The 15109-nt window shown below is 42.7% G+C and overlaps 1 protein-coding gene across 1 annotated transcript in view; it reads left to right on the top strand.

The window, feature by feature from the left end:
* Positions 1 to 15109, top strand: part of LOC122935842 (carboxypeptidase B-like) — a 60651-nt gene that overhangs the window by 24038 nt on the left and 21504 nt on the right. Inside the window, exons 3-5 of the mRNA XM_044291749.1 lie at positions 2029 to 2153; positions 4837 to 4933; positions 5017 to 5118. Coding sequence (XP_044147684.1) covers positions 2029 to 2153; positions 4837 to 4933; positions 5017 to 5118 — 324 coding nt within the window. The remainder of the gene's footprint in view (positions 1 to 2028; positions 2154 to 4836; positions 4934 to 5016; positions 5119 to 15109) is intronic.

Raw genomic sequence — 15109 nt, 5'->3', positions numbered from 1 at the left:
ATTCATAGTATTTAGTATATTGGGCAGACTAGATGGGCCAAATGGTTCTTATCTGCCAACACATTCTATGTTTCTATGATTTATTCTTTACAGATATAACTCAGTAAAGTGCCTTGGATTTTTTACCTCCACATTGTCTTGCACTGCTATCAGCCATTATACATCCGAGGCCTCCTGCTTTGCACTCCATAAACAGATACATCTGACATCAAGGTTAATGCAGCCTCCATCAGACAGGAGCCCCAATATCAGGTTATGCCCCAAGTGGAAGAAGGGTTGCGCCCCTCCATTCACTGCATAGTCCCAGGGAGTGTAGCAGTGAAGACATTTGAAGCGAACTACCACCACTCCTATAAGGGCCACAACTATCACTCCTCTCCTACCGCCTCTTCCCCTGAGGGTCCCTGCATATACTAGATAGATAGTGTGACACAGCCACAGGAGTGCTTTCTTGAGTCCCCACTCCAGTGGTTTGAGGGTCTGTGCCCATCTGCATTTCACTGCTCTGTGGCCTGCTCATCATTTGCAGCACCTCTGTCTGCCCGTAGGACGCATGCGTGCTTCCTCTTGCTTTTCATGGGCCAGCAGCATAATCTGCCCAACTGGCTGGCTTTCTTAGGCTAATTAAGGCACCCTCCCCTTGGGAGGGTGCTTGAGCAGTAGTTTCTAATAGCTAGTTTCCTGCAAAGTTATCTGCTTGCTGGTGTACCGACCCTTGTCTATTAATTGGTTTTGACCCATTGTTGCCTGACCCGACATCTTCCTGTTCTTTGTGCAGACCTTTGGACTGTTTACTGTATTGCATGTACTCTGCCTGCACTTAGCTCGTCGATTGTCTATGGTTTTCCTAATATCTTAGTGCTTCACCCCAGTGTCTCTTGACCTCCATGGGTCAGCAACCACTGAAGAGAGACATCTCCACGAGGTAACGGCCTGCTGGTCCCCAGAAGTGGAATCCAGATGCCTGTATAGGGGTTAAAAGTTGAAGTCCACAGGCGGCCACTTAGATAGCAGTCTTAGGAGTAACCCAAGTCAAATCTGTTCAGTGGCACACCAGATCCACCGATTTCCATAAGATATAGAGAGACAGATAGTTACTAGTTTGAAAACTAAAATCTAATGTATATATGACATACCCTAAGTATCAGCTTTTCCAGGATTCTTTGTACGATTTCTCTATTGTTTGTGTCATACCTTGCTGAAAGATCATGTCTCCTGGCAAAATATGTACATCAAAGGCTATACTAGTCATAAAAGTACTCGATTGTCAATTCTTTCATAGACAAAGTCAATAATCAACAAGAGAAACTGAATTTGTACCACTTATCACAGTTCTAATACAAAGAAAGAGTTCCCAGAAAGGTTACTACTTAGCAGTATCTGCATAGAAGTGAGAAGGGAGAAAGAGATCTCCTTGCTGAGTTCAAGAATCCAGTTAATATAAGGGTACTTATAAGGCCCATATAGCCGTGTCCTGTAATGTTTTCCCTTGTAAGGCAGTGATGGACCACTTACAGGTAAGTTATTTATAACAAAGAGGTTCAGATGAGTTGCTTGAGGTATTTACACACAGTCAGAAGCTAGAGTAATCCCTGTGCCAGAATGAAAGAAATAATAGGTCACATGTAGTTTTCTTTCCTGGATTAATAATAATGTCTACATGGTGATGTCAAATATATTTTTACCTCCATGTCACATGAAGGTACAGGGACAAATAAAACCAGTGTAAGGGCTTCTTCAAACAACCCCCTCGTATTTCACTTTCCTGAATCCCATAGAAGTGTTATGATATTTTCAAATATGCTTTAGAATTTCAAGTGATATGTAGCATTAACATTGTTTTAATCATGTGTGATTTTTGGCTTTTGAACATACCGGTATATTATATGATAGTTTTTTCTTCACTTCCTTTTCTTTTTATTTGCTTTTCATAAACCCAAGTTTTGAGCAACTGGGGTGCAATTTTCATTTTATATGCTATCTATAAATTATTACACTTATAACAGCATTCTCTGCCTTTCCTTATAGCTTGACTTCTGGGTTCCAGATTCAGAATTGCTTCTGGAAGTAGGAAAAAGCGCTGACTTTCGTGCTGAATATGATGCCGCATATGATATTCAAGCTCTCTTTGTCCAAAATGGCTTACCTTATGAGTAAGTATGCTTGTGGTTTCATTGATTGTCACTAGTTTATCTAAATGCTAGATGTGGGGCATCTTATTTTGTGTCTCTTTATAGTAAAATGGACCTCTCTGAACAAGGTGAGATCAATGAGTTCTATTTTACCTATATGAATGTAGTGCTCTCGACCAAGGTTACCAAGGCTATGGACATTTGTGGATATTTGCCTCTATTTCTAAAGTCATAAACTCCCTAGTTTATTACTCTTTGAAGGGTTAACTTGCACTGTGATTTATGCTGTTGTGTGCAGTTAGGCTACTTTCACACTAGCGGCACAGACCTCCGGCAGGCTTTTCCGTCGGGTGAACAGCCTGCCGGATCCGTCCTGCCGCTAGTGACCGTGTGCCCCCGGACTGCCGCTCCATCCCCATTGACTATAATGGGGGTGGGGACAGAGTTCTGGCGGAGGCATGGCAGCGCACGGTGAGAGGCTGCCGTAATAAAACTACGACATGTCGGTCATTTATTCCGGCAGCCTCTCGCCATGTGCTGGCGTGCCTCTGCTCGAACTCCGCACCTGACGGAACAGCCTGCCGGAGGTCCGTGCCGCTAGTGTGAAAGTAGCCTTATACTATTTTATTGAGCTGCAATGATATGTTTATTGTAATATATTCTGTGGATTTTCACTTTTATTACACTATAGCTGCACTGCACTTTATGACTTTGGCAAGGATACCAGCCTTCTAAAAGAGAGAGGGGCATCTAGCTCAGGCCTTTCATCAACATGACATCTTCTTCTGCCTGGGAGGAGACTGTAAAAGCTAGATCAGTGCCTTTCCTGTATTGTTTTGCACTTATTTCACTTTAGGGTGAACCACTCTTTACTATCCCTTCTGGAGAGTGGCAACATGTGCAACGGGTGGCCTTCCCCCAGGGCCCTCTATATCGCGTCCCAGGTTTGGTAGGAATGTTGAGTGGTGTAATGCGGCCTAAATGTCTCTTTATGTATGTCACGGTGCTCCAACCTGGATACGGCTGGACCCCAGGCTCTGGCTCCAAAGCAATAAATAGGGGGAATAATTGAGGGATTTGAAGAAATAACTTGAGTCCACACCTTGAGATGAAGTTCAATGGCAGCTTTACTTGAATAAATGTTTCTCCAGTTTCAGGCTTTGTCTTGGTTCCAGCAGGCTTTAGCATTAAACTGGCAGGCAAACTAAACTCTGCTCTATACTTCTCTCACTCTGCTGTACTGACAAGCTGACTCAGTAACTTGGCTTCTTCTTTATACTGCACTTCACTCTTGTAGTCAGACTTATGTTCAGCCAAGAAGTAGGTTAGAATCCTGCCAACTCCAACATGAAGTTTCAGAACAAACTAGAACTGCCCCACCTCCTTCTGGTAGCAAGACAGACTGGCCCACTTCTGCCCAAAGGGGGGAGAATGGAATGGTAAGTTCTATTCTCTCTAAGGATAGCTCTGCTATTTACGCTGCCACCTGCTGGTGAACCAGACACATTATATGCAATAAACCGTTACATAACAAGATTATGAATGCCCATTGTGGAGGACCCGGAAAGACATACATAAGATGACATTATATTAGCCCATTAGTAGCAGGGTGCAGTAAGGGTAACACCACTCTGGAGTGTTAGACATTTGCTAACACCTCAGTGATGGAGGAGGCAGTGTAGCATTGGGGCCACCTAAACAATGGCCACTGCATGAACAACCTAAGGACCTCAGATATACATGCATAGTTATTCAAGAAGAGATGAGCAAATTTCCCAAAATACATTTCTGGTCTGATCCGGTTGAATCGGTTGCCAGAGTTGATTTGGTCCAAGTAGATTTTATCAAAGTTGAAAGTGCCTCTATTGCCTTGAAAAGTCGTTTATGATCCTCTTAGGTCTCCTAGGACTGATTCCAACTGCTTTCAAGCTTTTTAACACCAACATAGCATGAGTAACGTGAAAGTGACATGTCTATGAGTAATAGCAAGGTAAAGGCATGGTAGTCAGTGGTAGTAAACAGTATATTTAATAACACATTGTGCTGTCAAATTTCTTTTTACATAAAAAAAAAACAGTCCACAAATTATCCCTTTTTGGTGGCAGATGCCTTCTTCTCTGTCTGTAAAACTGTTTCCTCTATTTTGAGTGATTTGTGCGAGATGAAGCACAGAAGTTTTGGATTTGCCGAAATTTTGGAAACTCAACAGATTTAATTTTTGTAAAAACAATTTGCTCATCTCTATTTTAAAGCCAACTGCATATCAATAAACTGGTTACTTTTGTTATTGGTGTTTAGTGTCCATAGAATGTTATAAATGCTTGATGGGCAAATACAAGAACAAAGGGGCCACATCACTTAGGAAAAATGCATCACAGCAGATGATGAGTTTTGTAGGTTAATTTAATGTTGTATGGCCCTGTATAGAAAGTACGGGAACATCTGAATGTTATGCACAGCAGTTTACAGATGCAGAACCTGAAGCTCCTGGACCCCAATGCAATGTAATAGTGCCACCCAACTATCATGTTTTTATATTTATTTTACTAGTTTCCCATATGGAGTATAGACACCTTTTGAACCTCCATAGACTAGAAAGTCCAAGTGTGGCTGCAACTTCTAGATCTCTGTACCAAATATATGTTTTATCGTTTTCATTTATATGGTACAGTATATTACTATTATGTATGTGTATTTTTTTTAGAATCATGATTGATGATCTGCAGGTCGCTATGGAACTTCAACTGAATAGCAACATCCGCTCAGGCCATAGCTATGAAAAGTACAATGACCTTGAAACGGTACAACTGTAAATAACCTGTCAACACATTTTATGAATATGAATTTTATGAGGCATATTAAATAGCAGTTTCTCCTTTTACAGATTTATGCCTGGTCTGCCAATATTGCGGCTCAAAATCCAGACCTTGTCTCACGCTCACAGATTGGAACGTCATATGAGGGTCGTCCTCTCTATTTGCTGAAGGTACCTAACCCAAGAAATGCATCATTAGTAAAGTGAGGAATTGTCTTTGAGGCAGAAAACATGACCTTTTGTCATAAGGTGTTCTGATCACAGAGCAGACTGTAAGTTATGCTGCACTCAGATACATGATATTACTTGTTCTGTGACATTCATTTGCAGACATTTACTTTTAGACAGGTCCCTATTAAAGATGAAAGTGTGGACACTACTTGATATACAGGGAGTACAGAATTATTAGGCAAATTAGTATTTTGACCACATCATCCTCTTTATGCATGTTGTCTTACTCCAAGCTGTATAGGCTCGAAAGCCTACTACCAATTAAGCATATTAGGTGATGTGCATCTCTGTAATGAGAAGGGGTGTGGTCTAATGACATCAACACCCTATATCAGGTGTGCATAATTATTAGGCAACTTCCTTTCCTTTTGCAAAATGGGTCAAAAGAAGGACTTGACAGGCTCAGAAAAGTCAAAAATAGTGAGATATCTTGCAGAGGGATGCAGCACTCTTAAAATTGCAAAGCTTCTGAAGCGTGATCATCGAACAATCAAGCGTTTCATTCAAAATAGTCAACAGGGTCGCAAGAAGCGTGTGGAAAAACCAAGGCGCAAAATAACTGCCCATGTACTGAGAAAAGTCAAGCGTGCAGCTGCCAAGATGCCACTTGCCACCAGTTTGGCCATATTTCAGAGCTGCAAAATCACTGGAGTGCCCAAAAGCACAAGGTGTGCAATACTCAGAGACATGGCCAAGGTAAGAAAGGCTGAAAGACGACACACAAGCTGAAACGTCAAGACTGGGCAAATAAATATCTCAAGACTGATTTTTCTAAGGTTTTATGGACTGATGAAATGAGAGTGAGTCTTGATGGGCCAGAGGGATGGGCCCGTGGCTGGATTGGTAAAGGGCAGAGAGCTCCAGTCCGACTCAGACGCCAGCAAGGTGGAGGTGGAGTACTGGTTTGGGCTGGTATCATCAAAGATGAGCTTGTGGGGCCTTTTCGGGTTGAGGATGGAGTCAAGCTCATCTCCCAGTCCTACTGCCAGTTTCTGGAAGACACCTTCTTCAAGCAGTGGTACAGGAAGAAGTCTGCATCCTTCAAGAAAAACATGATTTTCATGCAGGACAATGCTCCATCACACGCGTCCAAGTACTCCACAGTGTGGCTAGCAAGAAAGGGTATAAAAGAAGAAAATCTAATGACATGGCCTCCTTGTTCACCTGATCTGAACCCCATTGAGAACCTGTGGTCCATCATCAAATGTGAGATTTACAAGGAGGGAAAACAGTACACCTCTCTGAACAGTGTCTGGGAGGCTGTGGTTGCTGCTGCACGCAATGTTAATGGTGAACAGATCAAAACACTGACAGAATCCATGGATGGCAGGCTTTTGAGTGTCCTTGCAAAGAAAGGTGGCTATATTGGTCACTGATTTGTTTTTGTTTTGTTTTTGAATGTCAGAAAGGTATATTTGTGAATGTTGAGATGTTATATTGGTTTCACTGGTAAAAATAAATAATTGAAATGGGTATATATTAGTTTTTTGTTAAGTTGCCTAATAATTATGTACAGTAATAGTCACCTGCACACACAGATATCCCCCTAAAATAGCTAAAACTAAAAACTACTTCCAAAAATATTCAGCTTTGATATTAATGAGTTTTTTGGGTTCATTGAGAACATGGTTGTTGTTCAATAATAAAATTAATCCTCAAAAATACAACTTGCCTAATAATTCTGTTCTCCCTGTAGTGACTTCTTCTAAAGTGCCAGGCAAGGGGCTCTAAGAAGCCTCCTTCCCTCTCCCACTACATTAGAAAGAAGGCTCCTGCTTTTCAGAATCAACTTCCGTACTAAATGGCACAGAGGCCTCACTTTGAGCAGGAGCAGATGAGTTAAATCTCCTGACAACTTGATAAGCTGTTTAGTTTTACAGGATGATGTAAAGATTCCCTATTCCAAAATACCACAAAGACCATAGAGATCCCTAACTAAGGAGACAAGAGTCAGAAGAGAAATATCTTTCTCTATTTCTCGTCTCTATATGTTTCTCACCTGTCCCAAATCCATTAACAAACCCTGCACCATCGCTATTCTCTGACTGGCCATGTCTACTTTTCTGCCATCTGGTTGCCTTGTCATGCCATCAGGTCTTTTAAACCTTGCCCAAGATTCTTTGTCTCTATCTGCAGCATTTTCTGTCATTGCTCCAGGTCTCAGTCACCACCCAGCTCTGTTACCCTATTCAAGGTCTGCTGCATTCAGCTCTGCTATCTCAGCTTGGCACTACTGTATAGAGATGGCCTTGCGGTTCACCCGGCGGTCATTTCGCAGCAAAATTTACTTGTTCGCGATTCGCCGAACATGCGAACATATGGCGATATTCGCATGCACCATATTCTTTTGCATTGCGCCGAACTTTCACCCATGACACATCCATCAGGTGGGACAGGACAGCCAATTGAGATGTTTCAGCACATGGACACAGCCCCACCCTACAACAGAACCCTAGCTGGCAGCCATTTTACTTTCTGTGTTTTGCCAGTGTAGGGAGAGGTTGCTTTGTGAAGCAGAGACAGACTGTTAGGGACACCAAACGCTAGCTAATTGGGCCACAAAAGTCATTTTAAAGGCCTGGTATAGGTTTGCTATCAATAGGTGTGATACACTGAGGGGTGCGATATACTTATAATATACTTTCTAACTAAGAAAATATATTATAGTGCATTTTCTATTGTGCAGCAGTTGTGTGTGGTTTTGCTGCGATACCGCAGCTATATAGAGGGGCAAACGCAATTGGAATAACTAATTGCAACTTGTGTGATATACCCCACAACTGATTGAGGGGTGTGATATACCTATAATATACTTTCTAACTTAGAAAGTAAATTATAGTGCATTTGTATTGTGCAGCAGTTGTGTGCGGTTCTTCTGCAGGAATATGGACAAGCATTATTGGAACAACTATTTGCAAGGGGTGTGATACACCTGTTGACCCAAAATACTGATTGAGGGGTTTGATATACCTGCTTCTACAAAATACTGATTGAGGGGTGTGATATATCTGTTTCCACCGAATATTGATTCAGGGGTTCTATATACCTTTTTCCACAAAATACTGAATGAGGGGTACTATATACCTGCTTCAAAAAAATACTGATGAAGGGGTTCTATATACCTGCCTTCACAAAAAACAGATTGAGGGGTGCGATATACCTGCCTCCACCAAATATTGATTGAGGCCTGCAATACACCGGCTTCCATAAAATACTGCGATATACCTGCTTCCACAAATACTGCTTGAAAATGAAAATGACAGGCAGAGGAAGAGGCCGCAGGGGTGGTAGGGGTCAGGCAGGTGTACCAGGCCGGAGCCTAAGTGGGAAGTTGGAGAAGGTGCGTGCAATTACATCAAAGGACGCACCAGAGTTGGTTGAGTGGCTCACTCAGCCTTCTGCTTCTGCATCCTCCTCATCCTTTGTATCGACACCCTCCTCACTCTCTGCTGTGCGCACCCCCAAAGACACCACCACCACCATAGCTCCTCCACTCAGAGGAATTATTTTCCCATCCATTCCCATACCTTACCGATGTGCAGCCATTCTTGGCATCAGATGAGGAAGAGGAGGTAGCAACGGCCGCCACCCAGCAGTCTGAAGACAGTACCCAGATCAGCCCAAGGAGAGTGGTCCCCGCTGTTGCTGCCTACTCCGAGATCTCTAATGTCAGTGGTGGGGAAGGTGACGATGATGTGCCGATGGGTGCCCAGAGAAGAGTAAGGGAGTTCAGAGGGAGAGACGGAGCAGCAGATAGGGAGGAGAAGGAGGAGAAGCAGGCAGAACTCACAGTGCACAGGAGGTAAAAAGCAGACTATAAATGTATCTGGAGCGAGCCATCCACCACGGTCACATCTTGCACTCCCAGGACGCCGGCACATGGCTCCACAGTGTGGGCTTTAACGTGCCAGCTGCTGACAATAGTGTTGCCATCTGCAGCCTGTGCTGTCAATGCATAAGTCGCTGTAAGCCCAACACTCACCTAGGGACGACCGCCTTAAGAAGGCACCTGGCCTCCCATAACCGAGTCCAGTGGAAGCAACGCCATCAGAACTCACAAAGCCACACTCCCAGCGCTCCACGTCCTGCCTCTTCTCCTTCTCCTCTCTCCTCCCATTTATCCTCCACTTCACCTTCCACCGTGCCGTCATCGCGTTCATGTGGCACAAGGTAGGATTTAGTGGCCCAAATGCTTGAGCGTAAAAAGTTGATGATGCCGGATAACCCTCTTGCCCAACAGCTGACCGCTGACTTGTCGGAACTGCTAGCCCACCAACTACTGCCATATAAGCTGGTGGACTCAGAGGCCTGAGGCCTTTTGGCTATTGGCAAAACACAATGGAAGGTCCCCAAAAACAAATATTTCTACCAGAAGGGCATCCCAGAGCTATATGGCCACGTTCAGCAGAAATTAAATACATCTCTGGCACACAGTGTGGTTGCCAAGATACATCTGACCACAGACACGTGGTCTAGCAAACACGGGCAGGGAAGGTACATAACTTTTACTGCCCACTGGGTGAACGTTCTGACCTCTGTCAAGCATGTAACCCGTGGCACCCATGTGGATTTGGTGTTACCGCCACGGATTGCATGCAGGCCTGCCTCTTCTTCTCCTCCTCCTACTTCATCCTCTGTCTCCTCCTCGTCTGACTCCTTCTTTTCCACTGCTACCGCCTCTTCCGCTGCACCCCCCAAGCTCCCCAGAACCTATTTGACGTGGCAGGTGAAACGTTGCCATGCTGTGCTGCGGCTGTTTTGCCTGGAAGCCAAGAGCCACACCAGTTCTGCACTGCTTTCAGCTCTGCGGTCACAGGCCGATCAGTAGCTAACCCAGCTCAATTTGACAGTTCGTAAAGTGGTGTGTGACAACGGTGCCAATCTGCTGAGCATGCTGAAACAGGGCAAAATGACACACATGCCGTTCATGGCACAGGTCCTGAACTTAGTCATGCAGCAATTTGTTGCCAAATACCCTGGGGTCCAGGATGTCTTTTGGCAGGCTAGGAAAATCTCTGGCCATTTTAGAAGATCTTACACGGCTATGGCTCGCCTTGCTGACGTTCAGCGGCGACACCACCTACCCGTCAGACGTCTGATTTGTAAGAAAAGAAAATGGCTGCACACCATTATACATACAAACAATAGAGCTAAGAAATGGGGATCATTCTAAATAAAAGTGGTATCATACCTACTATAAATGAGTCAATGGAAGCTCTTAGCGTACATATTTGATCAAACATGTGTCGGGCCCATCTACCAGGCGTCAAGGTGGCTTCCGCAAATGGGTCCCTAACACTAATATACTGCCTCTCTTGGACTTGCCTAAGCCTACAGTTTTCAGGGCAGTGTAGGAAACAGTTACATAAGTATGTGTAATTGAATTTCCTCATGCCAGCCCACACATATCCGCCACCACAAGAGCAAAGAATGGTCCTTGTCTTATGTATATACCTAATTTTTGGGGCCTCTACTCCAGTGGCCTACAGTAAAAATTTTATCCAGTGACCGTCTAATGTACCTCCAGGCACATAATCACTAGTTCTTTTCTGTCAGGTGAATGCCTAATTTTTGGGGTCTATACTGGCCTACAGTAAAATTGTTATCCACTGACCATCTAATATACCTCCAGCAACATAATCACTTGTTCTTTTCTGTCAGGTGAATGCCTAATGTTTGGGACCTGTACTCCACTGGCCTGCAGTAAAATTGTTATCCACTGACTACCTAGTATACCTCCATCCACATAATCACTTGTTCTTTTCTGTCCGGTAAATGCATAATTTTTGCGACCTGTACTCCACTGGCCTACAGTAAAATTGTCATGAACTGACCGCCAAATATACCTCCAGTCACATAATCACTTGTTCTTTTCTGTCCGGTGAATGTCTAATGTTTGGGGCCTATACTCCACTGGCCTGCAGCAAAATGGTTATCCACTGACCCCTTAATATACCTCCAGCCACATAATCACTTGTTCTTTTCTGTCCGGTGAATGCCTAATGTTTGGGACCTGTACTGGCCTGCAGTAAAATTGTTATCAACTGACTGTCTAATATACCTACATCCACATAATTACTTGTTCTTTTCTGTCCAATGAATCCATAATTTTGGGGGCCTGTACTCCACTGGCCTACAGTAAAATTGTTATCCACTGACCGCCTAATATATCTCCAGCTACATAATCACTTGTTATTTTCTGTTAGGTCAATGCATAATTTTTGGGGCCTGTACTCCATTGGCCTACAGTAAAATTGTTATGCACTGACCGTCTAATATACCTCCAGCCACATAATCACTTGTTCTTTTCTGAGAGGCGAATGCATAATTTTTGGGGTCCATACTCTCGTGGCCTAAAATAAAAATCTTCTACGCTCCAGCAGGTCACATTTTTGAGAGTTTCCCTTTAAGACGCATAAATATGGCCCTTGATTAAAATAGATATTTTTTGTGGGAAATTTTGCCATTGATTCCCCTCTGGTATGTCACTGTCCATGTTGTGGGACTATTTGTGCACTTCTAGTAAGTATTTGGTGGCCGCAAATATGACCTTGCCACCTGCCATTAAAGTGAATAGGGCCCGCCGTGAACGTGCAGTTTCGCGAACATTTGACTGCGAACGTGCGTTTGCATTCGCGAAACGTCCCGGCCGATGTTCGTCCATCACTACTACTGTACATCAGTCTAGTTCTACTACCGGATTTAACTGTGCTACTCCCGTTCAGACCTGTGAACTACATCTCTCCTAAATCACTTCAGCCCTGCTAAATCCAACTGTAGTATATCAGCTCTGCACAATCCTATTCTACCACGTAAGTTCAGCTCTGCTCCCTCCAACTCTGCTACATTGGTATAGCTCTGCTACATCTAACTATGCTTAACCAGGTAATTTCTGCTGCATCTATGTCTTGCTATATGATAGCTGCTCTGTCTTGCTTTCGGTGCCTGCCTTTCTCGCTGTCTCTCTTTTTCACTCTCTCTCACATTCTTTCTCTCTCACTTTTACCACATGGAATACAGAAAATAAATTCACACAAAAGGTAGAAAAGACTGAAAACAGAAATCTGCAACAAAAACAAACACCTAATGAACTTTCCCTTATGACTATGCTATTTTACATTTCTCATTGAATGCCCCTTTCTAGTAAACCACACCCCCTTTTTAGGCTAGTCACAGATAAATTCAATAAACCTACATCTGCTAAATCCTCTGATCATGTCATCCTCCCCTGCAGGGTACCAATGGGTTGCAACTTGCAATTGAAGAAACAATAGCTTTTTTAAGTACCCCATGAAGCAAAAAAAGATTAAATAAAAGTTAATTTTAAAAAAATCATATTTTCCATAAATGGTGGCTTTATTTTTTAAAAGTTTTTCTTTTACAAAAGCAATAATATCTCTGTAATTGTCAGAATCCATATTTGCATTTTTTTCCATTCCACCAACCAAATAAATAATCATCAGTAACTAGTAAATCCCAGGTATCTCAATATGATAGCACTTAAAAATTGCATCTCATTTTGCAGAACACAGCCCACATACAGCTATATGAAGAAAAAAAAAATTATGGCTCTTGGAATGTGGCACTATATAGTGTTGAGCGAGCATGCTTGGCCTAGCACCAGTTCGGCTCAAGCATCGCTATGCTCGGCTCATCGCGGAGTTTGGCCGAACACCGCCTGTGCTCGAGCGTGATGCTCAAGTCAGTGTATTTAAATGTAATTTAGACTCTATTTCTATGCAGAAGATCGCTGTACAGTGAGGGAATCCCTCAGTGTTAGTCCGCGGCTTACGAGTTTCTGCTCTCCATATATACAGTAGCTATGTCCATATATGGAGTCAGTGGTTGGGGACATCCCAGTGTATTTAAATCTAATTTAGCCTGTATTTCAGAAAAGTTTCTGCCAGGATTTGAACTCACAACCTTCTGCATTAGAGGCAAGGCACTTAACCACTCAGCTATAATAGCTACATAGCCAGTTACTTAACAAAAAAAAAGACTTCTACTATACTGTACTTCTACTGAGACCTATACAGTAGACGTCTCATATATTTTATTTTTTTTATTTTTTTTGTGACTGGTTATGCAGCTAAATAGTGTAGTGGTCAAAGTTCTGTGCTATGAGCCAAAAGCTGTGAGTTCCAATCCCATCACAAACTTTTTCAGAAATAGAGGTTAAATTAGATTTATATATTTTATATATTTTTTAGCAATTGTAAAAAATGTATGGCACAAAATAAATGTGTAATTATTTTTTCATTTGTAATAATTTTTTTTTTTTGGGGGTTTTCGGAGGGGGAGGGGTTATGCAGCTATTATAGCTGGGTGGTTAAGTGCCTTGCCTCTAATACAGAGGATCATGAGTTTGAATCCCAGCAGAAACTTTTCAGAAATAGAGGCTAAATTAGTTTTCTGTTGGCTAACATAGCAGCAAACTTTTTTCATTTTTATGAAGTGGTGATGGCACATGCCTGGGGGAAGAATGGGCACAACTTCAACACCGCATTACAAAGTTTATGTGGGCAGCAAAGAGGGATCAATGGGAAGCGAAACAAATAACTCTGAAAACACCTTTAACCCTTAGAGGACCTTGCGATTTTCCATTTTTCACTCCCTGCTTTCCTAGATTCATACATTTTAATTTTTCCATTCACATACCCTTAATGAGGGCTTACTTTAGCGAGTCAAGTTGTACTATCTAACACCACTATTTAAAGCTGTTGTACCACTTCAGACATTGGGAGCATATAGCTAGGATAGCACCTTTACTTAGAACGGATCCGGCAAAGTCCCAGGGGGGGTACTGCCCATGTGCGGCTGCCCTCCATTAGTTCCTATGGGAGCTATTGGAGGCTATTTTTAAAAGTCCCATTGAAATTAACAGGATGTGCACCACGCAAGCACGGCCAATGCTTCTATGTGGCTGATGGAAATAGGCGAGTCAGCGCTCGGCTAATTTCAGCGCTCCCATAGGAATGAATGGGTGGCTGGGCATATGCGGTGTGCCCTCCAGGATTTTGCCAGCTCCATGGTACCCGCACTTATCAGATATTAGGGGCATATCCTAGTAAAATGTCCCCAATGTCTGAGATGGTACAACCCCTTTAACACTGCATAAGATGTAGCAGGGAGCTGGGGAGGAATTGGAAAAACATGCAATTCTGCCACAGTTTTATGGTGGTTTATTTATGGAATTCCCTATCCAGTAAAATTGGCCATTAACTTCCTTCTCCAGGTTAGAATGATTACAATCATACCACACTTACAGTTTTTCTTGCATTTTAATGCTGAAAAAAAAAAATATTGATTTTTTTTTTTCATTGCCAAATGGACCCTTATAAGGTTTTTGTAGTTACAGTATGTGTACATAGCTGATTAAGGGCTCATTTTTTGTGAGGCGATCAGTACTTTTTAGTGATACCATTTTGAAGTGTGTGTAACTTTTTGTTCACTTTTTATTACATTTTTTTGGAGAGGTGGAGTGTAAAAAAATGGCGAATTGGCCATTTAGAATTTTTTGCCATTATGCCATTCACTGTATGGGCACTTATGCACATGGCGATGCCCATAATGTGTATTTTTTGTTATTGTGCAAGTGACCCTGTGACTATAACTGGCAATCACTAGATTGCCCATAGTGTTCTGTGTTGGCTATATAGCCATCATACAAAATACAATTTACTATATAATAATAATGTGCTGCCACCTCCTGGCCTGTATCTGTATATTCCAGTATTAGCTATTGGAGCCTTCTTGATGTGCTGAGCTAATATTGGCTTTTAACAGGTTCCCCGCTCTTAGTTGGAGAACTCTGTTACATGCACAAGCACGCAACTCCTGTGCTCGCATTGCTCAGATGCTGTGGTCACATTTGACCACATCATCTGCGAGGTTAAATGTATGCATTTTAAAGGGAGTCTGTCACCAGATT

Source organism: Bufo gargarizans, chromosome 4 (assembly GCF_014858855.1).
Source record: "Bufo gargarizans isolate SCDJY-AF-19 chromosome 4, ASM1485885v1, whole genome shotgun sequence".
Classification (NCBI taxonomy): Eukaryota; Metazoa; Chordata; class Amphibia; order Anura; family Bufonidae; genus Bufo; species Bufo gargarizans.
This window is presented reverse-complemented; position numbering and strand designations above follow the sequence as displayed.